This window comes from Bos taurus, chromosome 8 (genome assembly GCF_002263795.3).
Source record: "Bos taurus isolate L1 Dominette 01449 registration number 42190680 breed Hereford chromosome 8, ARS-UCD2.0, whole genome shotgun sequence".
Taxonomy (NCBI): Eukaryota; Metazoa; Chordata; class Mammalia; order Artiodactyla; family Bovidae; genus Bos; species Bos taurus.
In genome coordinates this window covers 64,910,367-64,929,309 of record NC_037335.1, presented here as the reverse complement: position 1 = coordinate 64,929,309, position 18,943 = coordinate 64,910,367, and the positions used below count along the sequence as shown (strand labels likewise).

Sequence of the window (18,943 nt, the reverse complement as noted above, 5' to 3'; positions counted from 1 at the left end):
TTGGCATCAGACTGATTATATTGAGCCATTTCCACCATACATAGGGAAGTGCATTGTTCTTACTAGAATAGAGCCTTATTTTGGGAATGGATTTGCTTTCCCCTCCTCACTGATTCTTCCAAAAACACCCATCTCTGTATGGACTTGCAGAATACCCTCTGTACCATCATAATATCCCACAGAACCTTATTTCTGACCAAGGAACTCATTTTCCCATCACCTGGAAACAGCTCACCTGATTGAGTTATGTAATAGCCTTTTGAAGATTCAATTTAGTGCCCAATGAATGGCAAAATTTTGCTCTTCAGGGTAGATGAAGTGTACTTTCGGTATCTTTTGGTTAGGAGATGGTTAGCATGTTTTTCAGTTGTGTGAAGAATAATAATGTTTTACAGAAGCATGGTCTTGATGATTTTATTTGAAAATTACATATAGTTTAAGAAATGTGCATAGACACCAAGTTGACAAGAGATGTACTATACTGGATCGTGATATGTCAATTTGGATAAACTGAGAACTTCATTTCCTAGAATTCCCCTTTTTTTTTGTATGAGTTAGAGTTGGCCAAGAGAGGAATTTGTGCTAGATTTGAAAGCCTTAAGTCAACCCTTTCTGAGGGTTATTTTGATCAGATGTGATGATGAACAGATACAGAAGTGCCTGGCAAGCCCATCTTGTCCTTTCCATTAGCATTTAAATATGTTTTTCTGATCTTTAAAAATCTCTTCCTTGACCTCAGGTCCCTTTCCACAGGATCCTCTCCTCTTTAAAGCCATGTCCATTTTCACCTTTCTTCTCAATCCTCTTCCACAGGCCTGTCACATTCTTCCCCTTAAAACTTCTCTCGTTCTTTTCCCTAAACTCATTTCCCCCTCCTGGATTCCTATTACTATTGCATGCTGATACTACTCAAGATATATTCAGATGTCTCCTGAGTTTCATACCTGCATATCCAATGATCTATTCAACACCACCACCTGGATGATAGACAGGCAGCTACAACTCAGCATCCAGTTCAGTTCAGTTCAGTCACTCAGTTGTGTCCTACTCTTTGCGACCCCATGAACTTCACTATGCCAGGCTTCCCTGTCCATCATCAACTCCTGGAGCTTACTCAAACTCATGTTCATTGAGTTGATGATGCCATCCAACCATCTCATCCTCTGTCGTCTCCTTCTCTTCCCACCTTCAATCATTCCCAGCATCAGGGTCTTTTCCAGTGAGTTGGTTCTTTGCATTAGGTGGCCAAAGTATTGGAGATTCAGCTTCAGCATCAGTCCTTCCAATGAATATTCAGTACTGATTTCCTTTAGGATGGACTGGTTGGATCTCCTTGCTGTCCAAGGGACTCTCAAGAGTCTTTTCCAACACCACAGTTCAAAAGCATCAGTTCTTCAGCTCTCAGCTTTCTTTATAGTCCAACTCTCACATTCATACATGACTACTGGAAAAACCAAAGCTTTGACTAGATGGACCTTTGTTGGTAAAGTAATGTCTCTGCATTTTAATATGCTGTCTAGGTCGGTCATAACTTTTCTTTCCAGGAGCAAGCATCTTTTAATTTCGTGGCTGCAGTCACTATCTGCAGTGATTTTGGAGCCCCCTAAAATAAAGTTTGTCACTGTCTCTCAGCATGTCCATAACCAAATATGTCTTGCGTGTGTGCGTAATAAGTTGGTCCAGTTGTGTCTGACTCTTTGCAACCCTATGGACTGCAGCCCACCAGCCTTCTCTATCCATGGAATTTTCCAGGCAAGAATAGTGGAGTGGGTAGCCATTCCTTCTCCAGAGGATCTTCCTGACCCAGGGATCGAACCTGTGTCTTACTATGTTTTCTGCATTGGCAGGTGGGTTCTTTACCACTAGCACAACCTGGGAAACCCCAATACGCTTTATTTCCCCTCAAAACTATATCTCCTTTATGTATCAGTGAATAGCACCATTATTAACTCAGAAACCAAGCTAGAAACCTGCTACTCAGGTTTCCTGTGTCTTTTGCCTGGATTATTACAGCATTCATTTTTCCTAAAGTTCCAAAGATCCAGCTCAATAATACAACTATAATGTACCACAAAAGTCTATGGTTAATCTTCAATGTAGATCTGTATTAACCCTGAGAATATGGGGCAATAGATCTCTATGTTATGGGAGAAGTTGCAGTTGATAATGGGCTACGATGAACAGAGGAGAAACACATTTGCACAATAGTGGACATTGGCAGTGTGTTAGACTTGATGACAATTTTATTCTTTCCGCAAATATTTATTAATTTCCTACCATGAATAGGAACTGTGCCTACAAGAGATGCTTCCAGGGAATTGAGTCACTGTGTACTTTTTCTGGGTCCTGCATATGCAGGGCATACAAAGAGATGAAAAAGTCATCGTCTCTATGCTTAAAGGGCTCTCAGCTCTCTCCATCCATGACCCATGTCAAATGATACCTCAAATGGCCCTATCTAATGCTGAGCTCCTCCCACAGACAGTAAAACTCATTCCAGGGCCTATTATTTTCAAAGAATAAATTAATTTCAGAGGAAAATAAAAAGTCAATCTAGAGACATAAGTAAGCTGTTGTCCAGATGCAAGGATTCTGGAAAACCACTGAGATTTCAAAAACTGTATGTGTGTGCTTAGTCGCTAAGTTATGTCTGATTCTTGGCGATTCCATGGACTGTAGCCCACCAGGCTCCTCTGTCCATAGGGATTCTCCAGGCAAGAATACTGGAGTGGGTTGCCATGCCCTCCTCCAGGGGATCTTCCCAACCCAGGGATTGAGCCCAGGTCTCCCGCATTGTGGGCAGACTCTTTACTGTCTGAGCCACTAGGGAAGCCTGAGAGTACTGGAGTGGGTAGCCTATCCCTTCTCCAGGGATCTTCCCGACCCAGAATGGAACCGAGGTCTCCTGCAGTGCAAGGGGATTCTTTACCAGCTGAGCTACCAGAGAAGCCCAAAAAGCTGTCTGCAAGGATTCTTTTTTTGATAACATAGAGACCACCTCCTTGGGACCTCAGTTAAACTGCAAGCAATCTCAGTAATGAATTCAGTCTTGTACTCAGCCCATTCTCAGAAACTTTGGCATAATTATGAGAAGAAAACCTATTTATTCTGGGACATCACCACTTTGGGATAAATTCCTGGAAGCCATCAGAAAAGCAAATGGAAGATCTTTCTCAGAGTCTCTTCTCTGGATTTCTGAGAAAGAAGTGTTCCATGTTTAGCGTGTCAACTTGCTTTTCATTTCAGTCCATGAATTTGCCCTGTATTGAATACTTAGTTTTCCCTGTCCATCCAGAGGCCTGGGTCTCCTATGAGAAGGTAATTCAACCTTTTCTTATGTCTTCCTCAGATATCATCTTTCTCTGAGCACATTCTTCATATTATTAGTCACAAAAAATAATGATATTTATATAGTACCTTACATTTCACAAAGCTCTTTCCATGTGTTTTAGTTCATTTAATCCTAAAAGCATCACAGAGAGGCAGAGCCATGAGGAACCTGAGGCTCAGAGAAAAGTAACCTAAGATCACACAGCTGTTGGATGACAGACCTCACCAAGAACCCAAATATTCTAACTCATATCTTCTTTCAGCTATTTCTCCCTATATTCATCCAGTGGCCAAACTCATTTCTAGTCCTGATCCATTTCAAAAGTATTTTAAAATCTGAATACAGCTGTGTTCATACTGGAAGCCAATGAACACTGATGTCTTTCCTGGGGACTAGCCTTGTTGTAAGGACCAGGAAGCCCCTCATAAGCCAGGACTCCCAAGACCTACTGAGAGCAAGAAAATACAGGAATTCTTAGGCAGTGGTTCTCCATTTTTGCTACACATTGAACACACCTGGGGGTATTTAAACATTACTGAAACCTAGGTTCTAGCCCCAGAGATTTATATTTAATTGGTCTTGTGGACAGTCAGGCCATTAGATGTTTAAAAGATTCCCTAGGTGATACTAATATGCAACCAAGATTGGAAACATTGCCATAAGGCTTCCACAGGTTTACCTGTTCCTTGCAGGACCTGTGGCCTCATTCTCTCTTTTCTAAATGCATATTACATCAATCTTATATGGTTGTTGATTAAAATCTAGAACCTACAATAGATAGGATCAAGACAGAGGAGTATGAAGACCCTGGACTGACCTTTCCATAATGAACTCATAAAAAACTACAACTACATATGGAGCAACTATTACTGAAAATGACAGGAAAACTGGCAGAATGACTCTCCTGTGACCAAGGCTATAAAGAAGCCACAGAGTCTGGTAGGAGGGAAGGAAACGTGATCTAGTCGGGACTCACACCCCTACCTGGTGATGCAGAACCGTACGGGGTATCACAGGCTTGGGGATCCTCCCTATGGAGTGAGGGATTAGAGCCCCATATTACCCCATATTAGGCATCCCAACCCTGGGGTTCAACACTGGGAAGATGAAACAGTTTGGAAACCAGTGGGGCTGCCTGAGGGCTGTAAGAAACTGAGACTCCACTCTTAAAGATCATGCGCACAGACTTGCTTGCTCCCAGTCCTAGTGTGGAGGCAGCAAATTGAAACCTGCCTGGCCCTCTGAGGGCCTGCCAAGACCCCCTAGGCCTGCCCCTCACCCAACCCGAGGCTTCGGCTCCAGCATTTCCTGCTCCACCGCAGCTCTCTGTTAAGGCTGAGGCCACCACAGCTGGTGAGTGTGCCTGCACTTGGAGGGAGATGAATCAGCTCAGTCTGGCCCTGCCCCTACACAGGCTGGAGACTGCCACTGCTGGCCTGCACTTACACTGGGGAGAAAAAAACCAGCTCAGTAGTGTGGCTCCAAGCACTTTGGCTCCAAACTCTCTGACCTCAACTCAGCCTCTAACCATGCCCAAACACTGGGGACAAAGTGGAACCAGCTCAGAAGTATTAGTCACTCAGTTGTGTTCGTCTCTTTGTGACTCCATGGACTGTAGCCTGCCAGGCTCCTCTGTCCATGGAATTCTCCAGGGAAGAATACTGGAGTGGGTAGCCATTCCCTTTTCCAGAAGAATCTTCCTAACCCAGGGATCGAACCCACATTTCTCACACTGCAGGCAGATTCTTAACTGTCTGAGCCACTGGCTCAGAAGTGCCGCCCCAAGCCCTCAGGCCCCAACCAGGCTTCCAACCAAGGTGGAGATTTCCTTTTGGCTGTTGCTCCAGCCCCTAAGGCCTTGGCCCTGTCCATGATAGGGCCACAGGGCAGGGACTGCCACTGAGCCTGGAGAAACTTCTACTGACACTTGGCTCTGGCTCTAGAGCCCAGTGTCTCCAGCCCTCCCTCCCACCAAGGTGGTGACTGCTGGTGCAACCTGGGGGGAGATATGGCCCACACTCTCACTTCAGATCCAGCTTTCCCACTAAAGCCATTGGAGACCCGCAGATCACCTGGGGACACCCCCCACAAATGGTCATGCCTTCAAGACTAGGATAGGTAACTGTTTCACCTAATTTCATAGAGACAAACAAAGAAAGGTAAGCAAAATGAGAAAACAGAGGCATATGTTTCAAACAAAAGACCAAGATAAAGTTCTTGAAAAAAATCCCTAATGGAAGAGAGACAAATACTGATAAAGACTTTGAAGCAATAGTGATAAGAATACTAACTGAACTTGGGAAAAATATAGATGGACACAGTGAGGAATTCAGCAAAGTACTAGAAAATATAAACAAGAACCAGTCAGAGGCTGAATATAATAAGTGAAAAGAAAAACATACTAGAAGGGATTAAAGACAGATTAGGTGATACAAAAGAATACATAAGTATCTGGAAGATGCCTGCGTGCTAAGTTGCTTTAGTCATGCCTGACTCTTTGCAACCCTTTGGACTGTTGCCCACCAGGCTCCTCTGTCCATGGGATTCTCCAGGCAAGAACACTGGAATGGGTTGCCATGCCCTCCTCCAGGGGATCTTCCCTGGAGGAGGGATCAAACCCGCATCTCTTATGTCTCCTGTGTTGGCAGGTGAGTTCTTTACCACTAGGGGCCACCTGGGAATCCTGATCTGGAGGACAGACTAGTGGAAATCGCCTAATCATAACAGCGAAAAGGAAAAAAATTTTTAAAAATGAGTCCCTCTGGGACATCAAGCATACTGACATTAACATTCAAAACAGCATAGTGCTGGCACAAAAACAGACACAGGGATCTTTGGAACAGAAGAGAAAGCCTAGAAATAAACCCATGTACCTATGGTCAGTTAATCCACAACAATGAGGCAAGACTATGCAATGAGGAAAACAGTCTCTTCAATAAGTGGTATTGGGAAAACTGGACAACTACATGGGAAAGAATGAAGTTAGAATATTTTCTCATACCATCTACAAAAATAAATTCAAAATGAACTAAAGATGCAAATATAAGACTGGAAACCATAAAACCTTTAGAAGGAAACATAGGTTGTAGTCTGACATCAGTCTTAGCAATATCTTTTTGGATCTGTCTCCTCAGGCAAGAGGTTGGATCTCCTTGCAGTCCAAGGGACTCTCAAGAGTCTTCTCCAACACCACAGTTCAAAAGCATCAATTCTTCCGCACTCAGCTTTCTTCACAGTCCAACTCTCACATCCGTACATGACCACTGGAAAAACCATAGCCTTGACTAGACAGACCTTTGTTGGCAAAGTAATGTCTCTGCTTTTGAATATGCTATCTAGGTTGGTCATAACTTTCCTTCCAAGGAGTAAGCATCCTTTAATTTCACGGATGCAGTCACCATCTGCAGTGATTTTGGAGCCCCAAAAAATAAAGTCAGCCACTGTTTCCACTGTTTCCCCATCTATTTCCCATGAAGTGATGGGACCAGATGCCATGATCTTAGTTTTCTGAATCTTGAGCTTTAAGCCAACTTTTTCACTCTCCTCTTTCACTTTCATCAAGAAGCTTTTTAGTTCCTCTTCACTTTCTGCCATAAGGGTGGTGTCATCTGCATATCTGAGGTTATTGATATTTCTCCTGGCAATCTTGGTTCCAGCTTGTGCTTCTTCCAGCCCAGTGTTTCTCATGATGTACTCTGCATATAAGTTAAATAAGCAGGGTGACAATATACAGCCTTGTATACTCAGCCTTGATGTACACCTTTTCGTATTTGGAAACAGTCTGTTGTTCCATGTCCAGTTCTAACTGTTGCTTCCTGACCTGCATACAGGTTTCTCAAGAGGCAGGTCAGGTGGTCTGGTATTCCCATCTCTTTCATAATTTTCCACAGTTTATTGTGATCTACACAGTCAAAGGCTTTGGCATAGTCAATAAAGCAGAAATAGATGTTTTTCTGGAACTCTCTTGCTTTTTGGATGATCCAGCAGATGTTGGCAATTTGATCCCTGGTTCCTCTGCCTTTTCTAAAACCAGCTTGAACATCTGGAAGTTCATGGTTCACATATTGCTGAAGCCTGGTTTGGAGAATTTTGAGCATTGCATGTGAGATGAGTGCAATTGTGTGGTAGTTTGAGCATTCTTTGGCATTGCCTTTCTTTGGGATTCGAATGAAAACTGACCTTTTCCAGTCCTGTGGCCACTGCTGAGTTTTCCAAATTTGCTGGCATATTGAGTGCAGCACTTTCACAGCATCATCTTTCAGGATTTGAAATAGCTCAACTGGAATTCCATTACCTCCACTAGTTTTGTTCATAGTGATGTTTTCTAAGGCCCACTTGACTTTACATTCCAGGATGTCTGGCTCTAGGTCAGTGATCACACCATCGTGATTATCTGGGCCATGAAGATCTTTTTTGTACAGTTCTTCTGTGTATTCTTGCCACCTGTTCTTAGTATCTTCTAGTTACCAATTGTTCATTATCCTTATTGAGAATCAATGCTCCAGGCACTGAACTAGGCACTTACTATAAGTCTTCTTTTTGATATCTCTCATAAAGCCTACGCAATGGCATTATGATTCCCAATTTACAGTCTCAATAGAGTGCCTGAGTTCACTTGTTAAAACTTGGATTATGTCATTTTTTTATCCAGCATTGTATAGCTCAGCGCCTTGTACTGTGCCGAGCAGAGCGTAGGCACTCAAAACATGGTTGATGAATGAAGGAATAATTAAATCCCATGCCATTTCATTAATTCATCCTGTCTCTGGTTGATGCAGAGATTGTTTCTCCAGAGGAGATTTACTTCCTGGGCCTTCATTCTTCGGCAATGATTGCTCACCGAGTAGGGATTTGACGGCTCACAGAAATGTGTCTATGTTTTTTTCATTATCTAGGGCAGTGGTTCTCAAACTGTGGACCCTGGCCCAACAGCCCTGCTGTCACCTGTGAGCTTGTTAGAATTGCAAATTCATAGATCCCATTCCAGACCGTTGAATTAGAATTTCTGGGCATGAGTCTCAGGAAACTGTGCTTTAATTAGCTTTCCAGATGATTCCAATGAATGTTAAATTTGGAGAACGATGGGAAATAAATGAATTTTTTCTGTCCAGAGATTTGCAATAATAGTATAGCTTGGCTGATTGGGTGGATGGAGGAGCCATTTACAGAAATTGGGAAGACAGGAGGGAAACATTTGGATGCAGATTTGGGTTTTGTATGTTAAATTTGGAGTACCCATGGGTTATCCAGGTGAAGATATCTGGAGGCATCTGCAAGGACAGAGTAGAGATATAGATTTGGGAGTGGTGGTTGAAGCCACAAATAAGAGTGCCCAGGATAGTGGGAAGCACTGGAGAAGACAAGAACCACCAACATACCTTAAGTAATAGCATTGCTCCCCAGGTGGCTCAGTGGTTAAGAATCTGCTTACCAATGCAGGAGACTCAGGAGACATGGATTTGATCCCTGGGTCAGGAAGATCCCCTGGAGGAGGAAATGGCAACCCACTCCAGTATTCTTGCTGGGATAATCCCATGGACCTGAGGAGCCTGGCAGTACCTGGAGTCGTGAAGAGTCGAACACAACTGAGCGACTGAGCTCACACACAAGCATTACTTAAGGAGAACAGGGAAGAGATGCTAAAAAAAAACAGACTCTGAGGCCAGTCATTCTTCTTTGTGAGTGACTTGCATCGGAATGTTTGTCTCATCTTCCCCTCTGGATTATAAACTCTTTAAAGCCTGGGACTGTGTAAACTTTAATAGGTCCCTCAAACAAAAGTACATTGCTGCACAGCCTGTGAATAATCAATGAATTCCTACCAGGATTCTGCTTTGCAGAAATCCAATGTGATCAGAGCCATGAGCAAGATGTTTCCCCAAAAAAACATTTATATAATTTCCCAATGGACAGTGTGGCAGATTAAAAATAAGTGAATAAATAGAGGGCATCATGTGTAATCCACTGATATCTATGCTAATCACATTAATCAGAGTGAATTAATTACACCTGAAAACAGATGCAAAGTTAAATTCCTTAGAAAATCAATTCATTAAACTCACATTGGAATGCACAGTCAACAACCTCCATGTTTAGAAACTATCAGCATGATTTGTGACAACTTCTGATTTACTAACGAAACTGCTTTAAACATTTTTAAAGGCAATTACAATTACTGTCTGGCATTTGATGGAAAGAAATCTTGTCAGCATTGTCCCTCGTGTGTCAACTGTCACAATTTTCTAAAAATTTGGAGGTGAAAAATAGGCAGGCTCTACTATTTGCTAGCCTCGATTAGGGTTAATTCAATGTGTGTCTGCAAATAATAGTGTTTAATGTAATCTCTCTAATTACAGATAAAACGCATTTTCAGTCATGCTCATCACTGACAGTATTTTGGGATAAGTTAAACTGACAGCTGCTTTCTACAGGGAAAGGAAAAAAAATAAACCTTCCTTAGGGTTGTGTTGAATTTTTGCTTTTCTTTCTCTCTCTCTCGGGCATTGAAATTCAGAAAAATATGAAAGTAGACACTTACGCTCTAGACACCAACTTTGAAAATCATGACATAGTCTATCTCTTGGGAATTTGATATGGTTTCTGTCTCCCATCTCCATCAGTGAATATCTAACTTGAATTCACTCAGTAAGCATTTCTAAGGGTTTGTGCTGACCTGGGCATTGTGCTAGATACTCAGGATGATTCTACCGAAACTACCCTCCACAATGGCTTCATAAGCCAAGTCAAGTTTCCTACTGTACTGAACATGAGAGTTACAGTACCACTATATTTACAGCTCTTTTGGATTTAAACTATTCAAGTCACAATACTTTCTGAAGGGTCAATGCATGTTCTTCTTCAATATCAACAGTATAGTAAGACAGCGCTTTCCCCTTTGGGAACCATAAGCCTTTTTTCTATGTCTCTGAGTCCGTTTCTGTTTTGTAAATAAGTTCATTTTTATCATTTTTTAGAATCCACACATAGGTTATATGATATTTGTCTTTCTCTATTTGACTTCCTTTACTCATTATGACAATTTCTAGGCCTACATATATTGCTGCAAATAGCATTGTTTCTTTCTTTTTTATGGCTGAATAAAATTGCATTGTGTATATATATCTTATTTATCTATCTATTCATCTGTTGACAGATGGAAAAATACAATTTGAGCAAAGAGAAAACAAGTTGCAAAAGAATATATACATTACGATACAACTAATATAGAATTTTGAAAGTGTAACTCTAAACAATAAGTTGTTTAGGAATATATATATATATATGCAATGATAAACCAAAATTCAGGCTGTTGGGGAGAAGTGAGGAATATTGTTAGAGAATCATAGAGATTCCAACAGTTCTTGAATTGGGTGATAAGTTAATAGATGATTGTTATATTATTGTTTTACATGTACAAATAATTTTACAATTATTTTTTCTTTTAAATTAGTCTTATTTTTTGTATATATGAAATATTTTACTTTTTAAATCAGTTTTATTTTTCCAGTTTTATATTACTTTAGTTTCATGTAGGCTCTTTTGGCAATGTAAGAAGCAAAAATGCAAATATATAAGGATGTACTCTTATTTTTTTAAATAAGAAAAAAAAACCTAAATATGTACATATGGACAGTGAAACATATGAAAGCAGCTATGTTAGGATAGTATATTTACATGTCTTTTTTAATATATACTTAAAAACACCTTTGTATAATTCTGAACGATTAGAAACTAGCAGGAAAAAATGGGCAAGGGTGGAATAATCAGAGTGAAGAAATTAGGATTTTAGGAACAAAAGGTGGAAATTGTGTTAGGAACACATATATTCAATGTGCAAAATGAAGGCCTGGCTACTGGGAAGAGAACAACTCTGAGATTGTCAAGGACTGCCTGGTTCTCTGCTTGCTATAGCACCCCTCTTCAGGGACAAAGAAAGTAGGTTCTGGGGATCAGGAGGCCACTCTTTGTGCGTTTAGTGATCATGGTCAGAAGGGGACAGAGAGGTGACTCTAGAATCTGAAGGAGGACATCTTTGAGGCCGTTGACGACAGAGCCTGAGTGTAAGTTTTAAATCAAGTGGAAATTGGGAAGTTGGCTGGGGGCAGGAAAGAGCTGTGAAGCGTTCAATGATTGAAGTCCACTCTGAGGACAGAGAACATTTGTATTTAGAGGGGGAAAGCACAGGAAAGGAACTCCAACAGTGGAGCAGAGCTTCCGTATTACAAGGCTCTGCAGTCTAAGGCTAATGAGGGACAGAGTTCCTGGAGACAAAATGGTGGATACCTTGAGTCAAGGAGGCTGAAGAATTAGTAGGACAGGTGATAAGTTTGACAGAAAGAGAAAATGAGGTTGTGACAGAGTATAGGCTAGTAGCTCTGTGCTTGGGTAGAGTTTCTTACCACTTGCTGATGAGCAAGGAACTCAGGGTAAATGATCTCTGTGCTCAGAGAGGGGGCAGGCATCTAAAGACTAAGTTTCAGGAAGGCTGCCAGAGGTTTTGTAGCCATATAGACATGCATTCAAATCTCACGGGATGTCAGGCAAGGTACTCAACCTCTCCTAGCTCCCTTCACCATTTTCAGACAGGGGATAATGACACCTCAGAAGCAGTGAGCATTAAGTGATGTCATGGATGAGTATTTCTATCAGGATAGCTGGCACACATAACAGATGCCTAATAAGCGTTGAGTCTCCTCTTCTCCTCAAATCAAATACCCTTAGAACCCCAGCCTGGAGGATGACCAGCATCACGGCAGGTGATCAGGTTAAGGGGCTAGTGATCCCTGGGCTGACTGTTAGAGCCATGAAATAGGCTGAGATTTAAAAAAAAATAAAACAAAAATGCCAGTGTGCTTGCAAAACTAACTGAATAGAACACACAAAAGTATTGTTTATAGTAACGTCACAATGCAGTTCAGGATGACACTGAAGAGTAATTTTCTGAAGTATCTTTTGAAGGATTTTGTTCATGGTGAGGGGTGTCAGATAGTAGATGGTACAAGAACCACCCTCTTTGAAGCCTGATGAGATTTTCAACCTACTGGGCAAAGTACAGACTTTTTCAAATATTTGGACAAGATGATAGACTATTTAATACTCTCAGATTTTAGTATTCTCTGTTTTTTGATTTTGTTCTTTTCCATTTTTCTCCTAGTCTTAGAACAAAAGTTTATAAGTAGCTTGGTCACGAAGCTACCTGATAGAAAAAAAATGGGGGAGAGTGTGAAATCAGTGCCTAAGGCAAAAAAATCACATATAATCAAGATTATCTTTGAAAATAATTTGCATTATGCTTTTTATAAGCTCAAAAGTCAATGTTTAGTCAAAAGAATTGAAAGCAAAGTGTTGAAAAGATATATTTGTACATGCATGTTCACATCAGTATAAAAGGAGGAAACAAATCAAATGTCCATTGACACGTGACAAAGTGTGATATATTATTTGTTATGGAATATTATTTAGCCTTAAGAAGGAAGGAAACTCTGACATGTGCTATAGCATGCTGAATCTTGAGAACATTATGCTAGGTAAAATAAGCCAGACACAAGAGGACTAACTCCACTCATATGAGGTACCTAGGTAGTCAGATTCATAGAAACAGGAAGAAGAATATTGGTTACCAGGGCTGTGGGAGGGAGGAATAGAGAGTTATTGTTTAATGGGAACAGAGCTTCAGTTCTGTAAGAAGAGTTCCAGAGATTGTTTAAACAATAATATGTGGTCTTAACATCACTGTACATTTAAAAATGGTTAAAATGGTATGTTTTCTGTGTGTTTTACCATATTTTTTAAAAAGTCAATCAAAATTGTGCACAAAAATAATTCTTGTGTTATCTTTGTCCATTTAACCTATGGAAATTCATCCATAGGCATATGCCCCTTATCTAAAACTAATCTTTCTTGCCGCCTTCCCCACTCAAACCAGACTTTTGTCCCTAGAGTCCCCAGAGAAAGAGCTTCTCCACTCCCCTTCTCTTTTATCCCTTTGGTCCAGACATTGACATTTGAATTTGTATGCAAGATGGTGCTTACTATATCTCTCATTCTATTCTTACAATATTTTATAGTTGAGGAATGAAGGTACTGTCAAGAAGCAGAGAGAAGTGTTTGGCTCCTAGACCACACACAGCACCTAGATGTCACAGAAAATACTTTATGTATGAACCAATAAAGAAAATCATGAGAACTCCCACATTTCTGTTTTTGAGCTATCCGTGCATTAAAAAAACCCATATTTGGAACTGTGAGATTAGGTTTGACATAAATACACTTCCATGTGTAAAATAGATAGCTAATGGGAACCTCCTGTAAAGGGAGCACAGGGAGCTCAGCTTGATGCTCTGTGATGACCTAGAGGGGTGGGATGGGGGTGGGGAGGGAAAGCCAAGAGGGAAGGGATATACGTATACATATAGCTGATTCATTTCTTTGTATAGCAGAAACACAACATTGTAAAGCAATTATATGCCAATTAAAAAATATTTGTACTCACTTGGAATATATATTTGGGATATGCTAAGTCATTTCAGTCATGTCCGACTCTTTGCAACCCTGTAGACTGCCAGGCTCCTCTGTCCATCAGATTCTCCAGGCAAGGATATGGAGTGGGTTGCCATGCCCTCCTCCAGGGGATCTTCCCCACTCAGGGATCAAATCCGTGTCTCTTAAGTCTCCTGCATTGGCAGTCAGGTTCTTAACCACTAGCGCCACCTGGGAAGCCTGTATGTTTCGGCCAGTGTTGAATAAAAGTTGTATTTGCATTGCCCACCGGGGCGTTTCTAAGCAAAAGGCCGAGTACCAATCAATCTTTGAGAACTCTAACCCGGATTCTTATAAATTCTGGTTCACAAATAACTGATATCCCATTAATTTGAAACAGAAAGAAATCCTTTACATGCCTAAATGATACTTTTAGGCAACAAATTGTTAACTCCACTATATACAGTTGAAAGCAAAAGCTTCATACACTGCATGTTTGTATCTCCTCAAAGCGCCCAATTGTGCTTTGCTTGCAGGAAGTAATCAATAGATAGTTATTGAATTTAGAATGTCCCTCTTCCCAATCAGTGAAGTTTAATATATTTCTGATTCAGAATGCCTATTAATTTTTCAGCACTAGTAAGCCTTTAAAAAATCCATTTGAGATATGTTTAAGAGTTCACATGGGGTTGCAAAGAGTCGGACATGACTGAGTTACTAACACTTTCACTTTCTTCACTTTAAGAGTTCACAGCAAATACCATTATATAAATGATTAAGAAAATACCGTTAAATGAAGCGTGCTTATTCAACAGACCAGTAGCCATTGATACAATGTAATTTAATTTAATCATTTAAATCTACATTGTTAATGTACAAGAGCATTTCTTTCAAACACAATGTTAACACCCACTAAAGAGCAATGCTGTTAGAGGAGCAGAGAAACTTTGGAAAACTCTGCTGTCTGAAATGGAAGCAAGGCACTCTCCATTAACAGCTGGTGGATTCCTGATTTCTGCCCACAGAAGGCATATTAGCACTGAGAGAGCTCTCCCACAAGGGAAGATCACCTGCTTTAATTCTTTGCTGTCCTCTTCTGAGCTAGTTCGGTAATCCACTCTGTATAAACTTGTGTGTCAACATTAAGACCAAAAAAAAAAAGAGAGCTGAATTGATAGATGACTTGGTGGGGGTTTGGGGGGCTCTCATAGTTGTAGTAACTATGGAAGACAGAAGAACACTGGCTATAATCTTTATTTTCAGCACTAGTGTCTGGACCTATAACTAAAAACTTTCTTCATTCCTTCCAACCAATCAATATCGACTAAAAAGTCTTTTCCTTAAATCCAATGGGTGTAAAAATAAAAAGTGACAGCATTTCTCTAGGGCTCTGGTTTTTTGTTTTGTTTCTCCTTTACAGACATGACAAAAAACAAGGATTAACATTCTAAGACTAACAGTGCACAAAGGGGTTATATGTATGCACAGCATTTCTAATTTATTCAAATTCAACTTGAATTCGGTCTGAAGCTACCTTGTATGAAATGTTAGCTTTCCTGATATTTAGTAATGTCTATTATGTCTGCATATAAACTCAAAAAATTACTGCAAAAGTACTACTTTACTCATGGTAAAATGTAAGTATTAGTGGTTATTTTTAAAAGCCTGTTTTCCTGTAGATGAAGTAAATTAAGTAAGAAGACCATGGAAAGAAGAATTAGGTCCTAGTCTTGATTTTGTTACCAGCTGTTTGATCTTGCATAACTCTGCCTTTTGCTGGGCCCCAGTTCTCTTCTCTATGAATTTCAGGGAGGGTTGAACTAGTTGACAAGTCAGGCCCCTTCTAACATTCCAAGATCCTAACATTCCAGATCCTATCATCTTGATATTAATATAAAAATAATCTCTCACAAAAGCTCACACAAACATAAGACAAGATCAAATATCAGAATGACACTTGGAAAAAAACATATACGATTTGCTATCTGGACTCTCCTTTGCAGCAATTAGGCAATCATTTGGCATTTGTTTGATTGTATAATTTAATGACAATATAAACAGCATAGTTTTGTTATGTTTCCTTTAAAAAGACTAAAGCAAAAATGATTCAAAGCTAACAAAAACTACTATGACATCAGTTTGACATTCAAAGTTTGTTTCTTAGCAAAATGGCCAAAGATATTTTGACTTGATACAGAGTATATATATAATATAAAGTTACTTTTAGACCTAAAAATCTTCAAACATTATTTGAATTTAGCAAAACATAAGCAAAATTTTAATATCAAAGTGCTAAACAGTACTGCCTTAAAAGTCACTGCAAATGAACCATAAAATAACCGCATGGAAAGTAACATTTATTTTACAAATGGTTAATAAAAAGACACATTATAAATATATATGTAACCTGCTATATTTATATATATATTTGCTTATTTAATTTCTAAGTGGTGTATCCAAGTTCACCGTGAACACCCCATTTAAGTACTCTGTAACTCAGCTTCCGGGAGCTGGTGGTCTTGCAATAAATACAGGCAAAGCTATTACAATATAACGTGCATACAAATGTTTATACAAATAAGGACACTATGCAACAAATTATCTCATAATAATATGGCATTAACAGTATAAACATACAAAAGGGAGTACGAACACGGAATGTTGAAACGCAGCCCACTAATTCTTTCTAGTACTTACATTCACACTATTTTTTTTTATAATAAGACTTGCCTGTTCTCCAAAATTGTCTCATTAACCAATAACAAAAATTAAATTATATATATTTTAAAAAACCTTATTATCCCTGGTGCTTACCCTGTATGATCCATTCCTACTTATTTGCATGTTCTTATCTAGGGTTCAATATACTTGAAACTTATTGAATGCTCCTGGGGCTTCTGAATGAATGCCAGTCAGTTTCTATAATTGAAGCAAGTTTAGGGAACTCTGGCAGGATTTACAAAACATGACAAAAAAGAAGCTGTGTGGCAATCCGTCTTATAATCTGAGCCCTCTTTAGGACAGTTGGACAGTTAGGGCAGGGGTCTGGATCCATCAAGAATGGCCTAAAATCTTGGATGGACCAAACCTCAGAAGGGTTCTACAGGGCAGGTGGACAGAGCCTCTGCTAGGGAAATTAGCATGTGTCATTTGCTAACCTGACTGCCTCCTTTTTATTTCCATACAAAATAAAGGAGAGTTAATAAACAAGACTTAGTAAGACAGCACTTTAAAAATTGCACTTGTATATGGAAGCGAACAGCCATTATCATTTTGCTATGTCTGATGTATAGGTAATCCTCCATCTTTCACCATTTGTTAAAATAAAGGAAGAAAGAAACTACGAAGAGGAAAGTTCTGCTTTGTTTGCACCACATACATACCCTTGATACAAGAAGTGTATTCTAAAGGGATCAGTCTCAAGACACATCCTACCCTGGAGAACAACCCTTGGCTGTTCTTGTTTTTAAATACAAACCAACTATAATTGTATTCCCCCAAAAGAGTTTCAAAACAGTTATATTATCCTTTTTTTTTTCCTGCTGGGATAGCATTGTCCAAAAGTGCTTTGTTAGCAATTTCTTAGAAAACCCTCATGAACTATACCCACCTCCCATCCCAACCCCAAAACCTAAATATAAAACACAACCCCAACACAATACTTTGCAAGTTTTCTGGCTTTCAGATGTAAGGAAAAGTGCCAGAAAAAAAAAAAAAAAGTCTTTCATTTCAACAGGAGCTTGTTTTCTCTCTTAAGGAAGGACAGAAAATGGTAGGTGTCCAGACCCCCTCCCTCTGCTACTTAGCAAGCAGCTGCTAGCAGATGAGGCAGCTCCCTGCTCAGGCTGCTCCTGCTCAGAAAGGCAGGGTGTCCAGGAAGAGCTTGTCGATGATGGAAGGTGGGGACACCAAGTCTTCCAGCTTCAGGTAGAAGATGCGCTGGAGGCCCAGGGTGCAGATCTTCTTCAGTTCTACCAGGGCACGCAGGACCTTGGGCTCAGTGGGCTCCAAAGCCTGGCCCTTACTCTGGTGCTCTTTTAAGCTGCTTGTGATCTTGTTGCATAGCTCCTCCACTCTCTTTGGTTCTTTTAACCCATGTCGTTCTGCAGAGGGATAGAAAAGGATAGGAAAATTTAGGAGGCAGTTACATCTTAAAAAACCCTGAATCCCTAACAGAGGACTGTGTCCTGTTCTGCCAGTTGGGATGGCATTTTACAGTCATAGTGCCCTTCCTCTTAGAGGTAGTTCATGGCCTTAAGTATCAAATGCAGCTTCCCAGGTGGTGCGAGTGGTAGAGAACCCGCCTGCCAACGCAGGAGACATAAGAGACACGGGTCCGATTCCTGGGTCGGGAAAATGCCCTGGAGGAGGGCATGGCAACCCTCTCCAGTATTCTTGCCTAGAGAATCCCCATGGACAGAAGAACCTGGCGGGTCATACATAGTCCACAGGGTCGCAAAGAGTCGGATACCACTGAAGTGACTTAGCAGGCACGCACACAGTATCAAACAGCACTAGGGACTGAATCTCAGTCCTGTCACTTACTCAGTGTCCCCTAGAGTCCCTTAACGTCTAAGCCATGATTTCCTTACAAAATGAAGATAATAATCATACCCAATTCAGACTTTCTAGGAGGACCAGCTTGGGAGAATAACACAGATGAAACACACAGTTCCCAGCACAGAGCCACAGTGAATGAATAACAGGGTGGTTACTATTTTGCACACATCATCTGACAGAGGCCTTACAAAAGCCCCATGAGGAAGCAACTCTTTTCAGAGTGACACAGACACACATCCAGGTAAATGAAAAAATCTTGCCATCCTGACAGACTCACTTGGTAGTGGGGGCTGTAATTTTCCATTTGTGAATGCAAAAGCTGCCCCAATACAAAGCGCATTCTTGTGTTTTCATGCTAACCAGCATTGAGAAGAATCTAGATTTTCTTTTCTTTATCCCCTCCCTCCCCACTCGCATACTCCTACTGACTTATACGTGGCACATGTTTCTCATGTGTGAAGATGGAAAAGTCAAAGAGAAGAAGAGGGGGACCTGAGGAGGTAATGCAAGCATTTCATAATGTGGCAAGACATGAACACCAGTAATCTTATATTTTATAAAATAATATATAAA

General features: G+C 40.4%; 1 protein-coding gene across 4 annotated transcripts in view; it reads right to left on the bottom strand.

The window, feature by feature from the left end:
• Nucleotides 1–14,630: 14,630 nt before the first annotated feature.
• The window catches only part of NR4A3 (nuclear receptor subfamily 4 group A member 3), a 42,394-nt gene continuing 38,081 nt past the window's right edge, over nt 14,631–18,943 (bottom strand). For all 4 annotated transcript variants that reach the window (XM_015472563.3, XM_010808008.4, XM_015472564.3 and 1 more), the window contains one exon: nt 14,631–17,913. In XM_015472563.3, the coding sequence (XP_015328049.1) occupies nt 17,666–17,913 (248 nt within the window). In that variant the 3' untranslated portion in view covers nt 14,631–17,665. The remainder of the gene's footprint in view (nt 17,914–18,943) is intronic.